Source organism: Betta splendens, chromosome 3 (genome assembly GCF_900634795.4).
Source record: "Betta splendens chromosome 3, fBetSpl5.4, whole genome shotgun sequence".
Lineage (NCBI taxonomy): Eukaryota > Metazoa > Chordata > Actinopteri > Anabantiformes > Osphronemidae > Betta > Betta splendens.
Genome location: NC_040883.2, coordinates 2,502,139 through 2,510,472, shown reverse-complemented (window position 1 = coordinate 2,510,472; position 8,334 = coordinate 2,502,139). Strand labels below are relative to the sequence as shown.

The 8,334-nt window shown below is 46.7% G+C and overlaps 2 protein-coding genes and 1 long non-coding RNA gene across 3 annotated transcripts in view; 1 reads left to right on the top strand and 2 right to left on the bottom strand.

Annotated features, from left to right (window-relative positions):
• The window catches only part of LOC114852006 (membrane progestin receptor gamma-B-like), a 6,436-nt gene extending 5,327 nt beyond the window's left edge, over nt 1-1,109 (bottom strand). Inside the window, exons 1-2 of the mRNA XM_029144005.3 lie at nt 973-1,109; nt 661-788 (exon numbers count right to left, since the gene is read on the bottom strand). Coding sequence (XP_028999838.1) covers nt 661-788; nt 973-1,026 — 182 coding nt within the window. The 5' untranslated portion in view covers nt 1,027-1,109. The remainder of the gene's footprint in view (nt 1-660; nt 789-972) is intronic.
• On the top strand, nt 729-3,678 carry LOC129603866 (uncharacterized). The gene is made up of 3 exons (XR_008694141.1): nt 729-857; nt 957-2,281; nt 2,362-3,678. It is a non-coding gene; the product is annotated as an uncharacterized LOC129603866 (long non-coding RNA).
• A 127-nt stretch (nt 3,679-3,805) lies between these two features.
• glceb (glucuronic acid epimerase b) overlaps nt 3,806-8,334 on the bottom strand; it is a 28,917-nt gene continuing 24,388 nt past the window's right edge. The window contains exons 6-7 of the mRNA XM_029144591.3: nt 7,374-7,666; nt 3,806-7,280 (exon numbers count right to left, since the gene is read on the bottom strand). Of these exons, the coding sequence (XP_029000424.1) occupies nt 6,549-7,280; nt 7,374-7,666 (1,025 nt within the window). The 3' untranslated portion in view covers nt 3,806-6,548. The remainder of the gene's footprint in view (nt 7,281-7,373; nt 7,667-8,334) is intronic.

Genomic DNA, 8,334 nt, shown 5'->3' with positions numbered 1-8,334 from the left:
GCGTGCGCCAGCGCCAGTAAAAGGGCGCTGCTTTCACTGCGGCGCCGCGCTGTTTGCCAAACAAACAGAACCGTCGCAACGGAACCGAGTTCTGGGAAACGGGCCTCACTTAGAACCTGCCGAGTAAAAAGCAGCGAGGAGGAACGAGGTGAACTTCCTCTGCACTTCCACATTAACCTGCTTCTACAGCAGCCGTGCTTTTGTGCAGGAGCGCATTCCGTGGGTTTGCAGCCAGAGACGCGCGTGCTTCTGCTTGAACGGTGTCACCTGGTGCAGCAGGTTCGCGACCCGCAACGTTTCACTTCCAAACAAACCCGCGCCTCAGGCCGCGGCCGAGCTGAGCCGCGCGCGCGTGCACCTGCCGCGCGCGCGGCTCCGCCGGCCCCGTGTCTGTGACAATAAAGGCTGAGACTCGGGACGTCAGAGAACGCGTGAAAGAGTCACTGCTGCCTTTACGACGACAGGTAAACAGTTGCGAGCTCAAACGGCGGAATCGCGGATGTGTGGATTTGCGGGTGAGAGTGGAGCTCGTGACATCTTTCTCTTTCTCAGTCAGCTTGGTTGTTTCTGTCCTTGGGTTTGTTCTCACTCATGTCCAGCGGTGAGGCTCTGTTTTCCCTGACGCCCGGCAGTGAACGCAACAGAGGGTGTGAACTCTACCAAGTGGGAACGAAGTGGGTCCAGATGTTGAGCGTCTCATTGGTGAGCTGGAAGAGGCTGAGGACGCAGTCGGTGGCGGAGCTGCGGGGGTGTCGGTACCCGGAGATGATGCTCTCCTCATGGAACACCTCCAGACAAATAAAGAAAGAAGGAAAAGTCTTTTACAAACCTAAAGCTACCGAACATCTGTGTCTCATGTCAAACGGAGGAACCAGCTCCTAAAAACCAACAGTTGTTACTGAGCAACGAAAATGCGCCTCCTCACACGCTGTGTTGTTTGACATTCACATTTCCAGGTTGAGCCGGACTTACTTTGGGCACTTGTTTGATGGTGAAGACGCGTGGGAAGCGGATGAGGCTGAGCATGGCTGCGTGGAGGAGCCGCGGCCGTCACAGAGGCGAGCTGCGCCGACGCTGCGCTCGGAGGCTGCGCGTGCGGCTTTTCAAGGTTCGCGTTGCCATGTTCTGCAGGTTCCTCCCTCTCAAACCTGGCCAGAAAAACCTGTACCTGCGCCCCACCCCACCTGGAGGCGGCGGCGCGCGCGCACGCACGCACGCACGCGCGCGCCAGACTACTTGTCGCTTTTGTGGATTTTCTCGGCTCAACATTTGTGATGTTTTCAAAACAAAGCGTTTCTAATTGAGTGACCGCTCAGTCGGTCCAGTGGAGCGGGTTCCAGTGGGTCAGAACCGGAGCAGCTTCAAGCCCGTCCAGAACAGGCTGCCGCTGTGAATGAGGGGCGGCGCTACTTTCTTCACGTCTCCTGATTAAACCGACGCGTCGCCGTCAGCTCCGTCTGAGCCGCTCAGGCCTTTTATCTAGTTCAAACAGTGAAGCAACGAACGCAAACAAATCTCACAGCTGCCACTGGAACCCCAAATCATTTTTTGTTGATATTTGTCTAATGTGAACAAGAAAAGCAGGATAATAGAATCCTATTTGTGGTTATGAGCTGTTTGTGGTTTCAGGCATCAGTAAAAGCACACGCTGACTTGATGTGTTAACACAACAGACAACAACAGACAAGTTGACGCCTCGTCTCGCAGACTGACGCTCAACTCAATTATCAGCTTTGTTTCTATTAAGACACGTTCACGGACCCACTGCGCTGCTCTGTAAACCTCACGACACGCAGGTCGACTCGAGTTCAGCTCGGAGTCGCTCCAGTTAATGTGTGTTAAAGTCATCGACGCGTTAGTGGCCAAGGACAAAGACACAATAACAACACTGTCTGGAGGAATATGGTGAAACCGCTGGAGCTTCCAGAGTCTGCCGCTTTGGTAAAGTCAGACACAGACACACCCAAACATGCCTTTACTGAGGAGCGCGGACGGGCGGAGTCTGCACGACTTATATCATATGTAAACAAACAGGCTGATAGTGCGTGTCGCTTGGATGAGTCCAAACAGATCCGGTCCATTCGCAGCCTCAGCTGCTGCTGTCGGCTCATCACACGTCTCCTTCAACTCAAATACCATGAAAATGACGTGAAGTGGCTTCATTACGGTTAATAAAGCGGCGTCAAATACATGAACCAGAAAAAGCTGCTCATCAATAGAACACAGGCCTCCACAGTCATCAGACCTCAAGCACCACTGCCCTCAACGCTATCAACAAAAGGTAAATGAAGGAAGAGTTTGAATCTGTAAAAATGTCAGTAAGTGGAAGTTTTTTTCTAATTCGTTGCACATCTTCACAAGGAAAAAGCGAAGCGAGACAGACTACGGCGCTGACGTCATCCAGTGGCTGCTGACACGTGCAGTGCCTCGTCTCACCACAAGGTGTCGTTGCTTTCAAGGAGAAGCAGCAAAGGTTCGTCCGCCTCGCTCAAAGCTCGCTTCTACGTTTGTAACGTATTAACAGTTTGTTTACTTCTTTAAATGACTTTCACGAGTTATTTTTTTGGACCTCAGTAACACAATATCAAAGTATAATAGCAGTAATTTGTGGGAATGTGTTACAAATATATTATTAAACGTTACTGAATAAATGACTCAGGTTTTTAAACTATGACATTTATTAAAGCAGAATTCACTGTAGTAGTTGAGATAATTCCAACTTCATATATCTCTCATAGTCTCATATATATTATATGTTATAACTTCAGCCATTTTATCTTAAGCTGACAAAGTGAACGGTTGAGTAAAAAACAAAGTAAAGGCAGCAAAGGAGGAGCTGAACATTGAACTACATCTCTGAACGTCCCTCTACACTGAGCTTGTGCTAATCGCTGGTTGGAGCCGTGATCCGGTGGCGCCGGCTGCTGAGCTGCAGATGCTCAGATGCTGCTGCCTCCCTGGGGTTCTGGTTGATGAGGTGCAGTTTGTGCCGTCATGACGTTTTTTGTGTCAGTTTTTCTGCTAAGTAAATTTAACAGTTCTGGTGATTCACTCATTTGTAACTTAATGAGAATATTTCTCGAACAAAACATCTTTCATTTAATCAGTAGTTACTCAAGGTGAAAAGGTTTCAAACCAGGAAAAAGCTGCTTAATAATTTCGTGCTTAATTCACGAAAACGTTTTGCGTGAGATTCCTAAACAACACAGGGAAATCTAATCACGCAGGGTTCACTGGCGTGTTAATTTCATCAAGTGGGTAAATTTATACTCTATCAAAGCCTCCGGCCTCCAGACCAAGGCTTCACTCTAATGTTATAGCAGCTATCTGAAAGGCATCTGAACAGCAGCAGAGGCCGTAGAGGGAGCGGCTTATCAGCCTTTGGAGGGGCCAATTACAGGAGACCCACTGAGGACAAGGAGGAAAGAGACGTGTGCTGGACTGAATAAATGCCAGAAGGTAATGAAAAATGCAAATAGGTGGCAGGAGATACAGTCCCTCTCAGGTGCCTGAGCTTCTCGCTGGATCAAAACAGTCTAATTAGGATCAATTATGAAGCAGGAGTGTTTTTCCTCAGGTCTGAATCAGACTTGCTTCACAGGAGCGGTTCTCCTCACACTACTGGAAAAATCCTCACAAACAACCAACCAAAAAAAAAAAAATAATAAATTATTTATAAGTCGCCACAACTGTTTCATAATTTATTGACTGATCAGTTCAGAATTATTTTCTTTGCATTGGAAATTGAAGCTAAGAAACCAGTCAACTCAACTGAAGCTTATGCACGAAATGAAAAGAACAGAGGTTTAAACAAAATGCTTTTATTTTTTTTTAAAAGCAAAACTTTAAAGCACAAAGATTTACTCTGTATATAAACACCTCTCTCTTCCTTGGACTAAAAAATGGTAGCATTTGCACATTGTGCTTGAATTGCAAAGACTGTACAACTGCTCTGGGTCTTCCTTGGTGTCAGGACCCAAGTAAACATTTTATTGCATAAATCGCTGGACCTCAGTGGCCAAACGTCCTTCAACTAATAAGAGAAGAAAAACAATAAAATGAGGAGAGGACGTCTCTGTCACACAGTGAACAATTATAGCAGCTTTCACAAATGAAGGCGTTGCACATTGTCCTGAAAAGAACCAATCAGTGTGACGATTTATGGCAGTTGTGCTTTTCTATCTAGCGAAACGTTTTATTACTCTGAAAAGGTTTTCCAGCATGTGATGAAAGAGACACACACAAAAAACTAAAACCAAACTAAAACCAAACAAATCCTTCAAGGGGAAGTTGCAGCTATTGGCTCGTGTCCCTTAACAACAGTAGCTGAATAAATGCTAATCTCTAGTTGCACACATCCCCTTCACCATAAGCACGTCTCATATATAGATTTATATAGGTCTTGTTTTTGCTATAGTCTATTCACCTAAAAGAAAAGCTTCCTCAAAAGGCAGTGTCTCTGTTAAACCTCCAACTTCCAATCAGTAAATGCTTGATGGAAATCCACAAATTCAAATACGCTTGAATCGGTGACTTTGGTATAAACAAAATGACACAAGTTAATCACACGAATTCTTGAATGTTCCCTTGAAACTAACTTTTGTCTAAATGGTAAGAATTAGGCAGGTACCATCGGAAAGACGAAGCCTCTTTCTGAGCTCAAGTTTTATCTCTTAAATCAAATCTTAAATATTCAAGCCTGAAAACGTCTTTGTTTTTCATGATACCGAACAGGTTTTCTGTCGACCAGCCCTTTAAAAGGAGCCACTGAGTCAACACAGGACCGACGCCTGCTGGTCTGGGTGTAGATGTTTGACTTAAATCAGCCTTTTGTAGTTACGGAGTCAAGGTGTTGCCCGTGTTTGGCTGGAGATCTGAGGAACGAGATGAAATAAAACCTGTGTTCATTCAAAAACAAGGACATTTCTACACGGCCCAGTAAATTCTACCATTTACAATATGAACCTCGGAGATGAAGGATCAGGGTTTAGATCTATGAAAAGGGAGAAAACAACTAATTATTACATAAAACATTGAGTGCATTTTAGAAGTCTCAGCTCAGTTTACGCTCAATCCTGAAATTATCAGTTTAGTTAACACAAAACTGAGCAATACAGCAGATGCTTAAACAAACATTTTCTACCAGATGGTCCATAGATATAAATCACATGCATCCCTTGATTCCGTCTACATAGATCACGCTATGACAAGCTGAGGCAAACGCTCCGGAGGGGAACCGCCTGATCCGCCCGATTCCCATTAATAATCTTTACACCAGATCGATGAAAGCCTCATTGATGCCGAGGCTCCACTTTGTTTTGTTTGTGAATGTGATGCCAGTAAATGCTGAGTCATGCCTAACTAGCAACCGCACTGTGTGCAGACTCTGCAGCCCATTAGCCAGGAGAATAGTTTAGGCCTCTTGCTCTTCCAGACGTCCACAGGTCAGAGCTCAGAGACAGAATTTACCTCCAGCTCCAACGATCCGAACATTGAGCGGTTGTTACAGATCAGCATGTTGCGTCAGATGCAGCTGTGCTTTGTTTACCCAGACGCTGGCAGCCACAGCACCAACTGTACCCCTGCATCCTGCAATCATCATGTGGAAGAGCCAAGATGCACAAACATCATGGTCTCACAGGCCAAAAGGTGGAAAACAGCAATATACGCAGCTTAGAGTAAGACAGGAGCCACAAGATTCACCGCAGATAAAGGGTGCATTACGGTTGTTTTAGGCCCGAAGTGTTTGTCTCAAAAAATGTAACAGGAACAACGTGTCACCTGTACACTTTGTTGTCGCCAGTGAAATCGAGCTGCAATGAACAGAAATAACACTAAATTATTATTATTATTATTATTATTATTATTATTAGACTCAGATTTACCGGCGATGGTCAAATTGAAAATGGAGTGAACTCGCTGAGCATAGAATGAGCTCATCTCAATTAATACTTAGAAAGGTTTCACAAAGAAGTGGAAGCCAACGTTTTGGAAGCATTGGACTAAAGGGCTGAAAACCAAACATACAACACTTAAATCATGGTAAACATAAAAAATAAGGATTTAGGGGGAAAACTGAACTATTTTTGAAATTTGTTTGAAGGTTTTTTGGCAACGTTCTCCTCTAAATAACATAATATATTCTGGTATTTACAGTTTATTTGTTTCAATAAACTTTGGAAATCTGTGAGGAAGTGAAAAAATAGAAAATAGTTGAAAAAGCGACTTGGAGCGAATGCGTCAGAACGTAAACGGACGTGATGAAAGGACCTTCGTCTTGTTGTTACTCAAATCAACCTGAACGCAAACACGCTGAAACTAGGTCTGTGCACGGTTACAAACACTAGAGCGAGAGCTACAGTCAGCGCTGCAATTAGAAAAGCTGCAGCACAGAGTTCCTGCTTGGAGAGGAGCCGCCGACTAAACCCGTTGTGTAGATTCTGAATCTCGACCCAGCAACGCTCCACACATTGGGTTCCCGCACACGGAGCTCATCCCCGTCGTCTCAGTCGGCGCTCGGCTGTTTACTACACGTGGGTCACAGCCGTCTAGTTGTGCTTGGCACGGATCCCTTTCAAGTAGTTCTTCCAGCGCTTGACCACGTCCTTGAATATGGGGGAGCTGTCTATGGACGCCAGCAGCTGGAGCTGGTTAATGTGCGTGGTGTGATAGTCCCATCGTGCCAGGTTGGGCGCCGTGCCCAGGATAAAGTGACGCAGGTCGTAGATGCTCCCGGACCCGGTGTCAAAGAGCGGCAGCATGGCCTTCAGCGACTCCATGCCGCGGCTGAACAGCTGCCCCGCCTCCCTGCCAAGCTTCTCCCCGGCTGTCTCAGTGAGGTCATAGAGCCCCAGCAGGGAGTAGATGAAGCCGTTGAGCACGAAGGAGCTGGGCGTGGTGGGGTACTCCTCGTACCAGTCGTATTTGCTCATAAACAGGGCTTTGACCCCGTGCTGCGCTGAAGGCACCTTGTAGGGTCCCACTGCCTTGAGGGCAGCGTTGAGGTAAGCCTGGTCCTTGGTGAGGAGGTAGGCTCTCACCAGCGTGGACATGGCCTGGCCCTGAGCCATGGCCGAGTACCAGCCGGGCTCCAGGGGGCGGAAGCCCTCGCCCAGCTTTCGAGTGACCATGATGGGCCAGCCGCCGCGCTCGTCCTGGTTGCGCACGAGCCAGTCGCTGGCGGCGAAGAAGGCGGCCGTGTGGGCCGTGGTGGAGATGGTGACGTTGTCCACGAAGCCACGGCCATGAAGGACCAGGCGCACCACCCGCCGGGGCATGACCTGGGAGGGAGACCACAGAAGCTCTATTCAGACTTTGTTATGAAGGCTCACTTATAGTTTCAGTTAGTGATTTGAGTTTAATTGGAGCCCAACCTTTGTGGCCTTCACAGCCTTGGTGTTGGACAGCCCCACCCCCTTCCTGAGGTCCGTGAGCAGGTCCCGGGTCAGCGTGCTCCAGGCGGTCCGGGGCCCGATCCCGTAGGTGATTTCACGGTCTTTAAAGGCAATGAGCTGCGTGTTGGTCACGTAGCGGATGGTGAAGGGCGGTCCCTTCTCGGTGGTTTCCAGGACAAGGGACACGCTGCCGTTGGAGGCAAACTTCACATCCAAGCTGAGGATGAAGTCTTTGGAGTTCCCCAGCTGCAGGGACACGCCTTCTGAGGACTCTGTGGTGGAGGGAGGAGCAAGGTGCAGTTTATCATCAGCATATAATGAACTAGAATTCTCAACAACAACATATTTACATCATCCATTTCCTTTACTTATATATATATATATATATATATATATATATATATATATATATATATATATATATATATATATACACATAAAGGAAAGAAAGGAGATTTTCTATAGATGAGACCGCAACTTGTATTTTTACTCACCTGATTCATCTCAAAATAATAAGTGTGAGAAAACGTTAGAAATCATGTAGGATCATACATTTTTTATGATCAGGATTTAGTTTCATTATTACTTGTGTCCGTGCTGCCGTGTATGAAAGAGAGTCTCACACACACAGAGAATGGCTTCTCAGGGGATGAACAGTGTCACTGCACACAGAGTTTAATTAGGAGGACAGAAGGGAGGGAGGTGAAGGAGGAAAAGAGCAGACTAGCAGCCGGGTGGAAGAGGAAGTCGATGCACTGCAGCATTACTATTTGCATCTACATCAGCTCCCTAGGAAGCTCAGATGTGAACTCTTCTCAGACTGTATCTGATCTGTGCCAGTTCATCTGATGATCTGATTTCAACATCCTAAAGCTCCAACAGCGCCTGCAATGATCTCTCTCTTGCTGCTTAGTCTGAAAAGCAAACAACTTTTCTAATC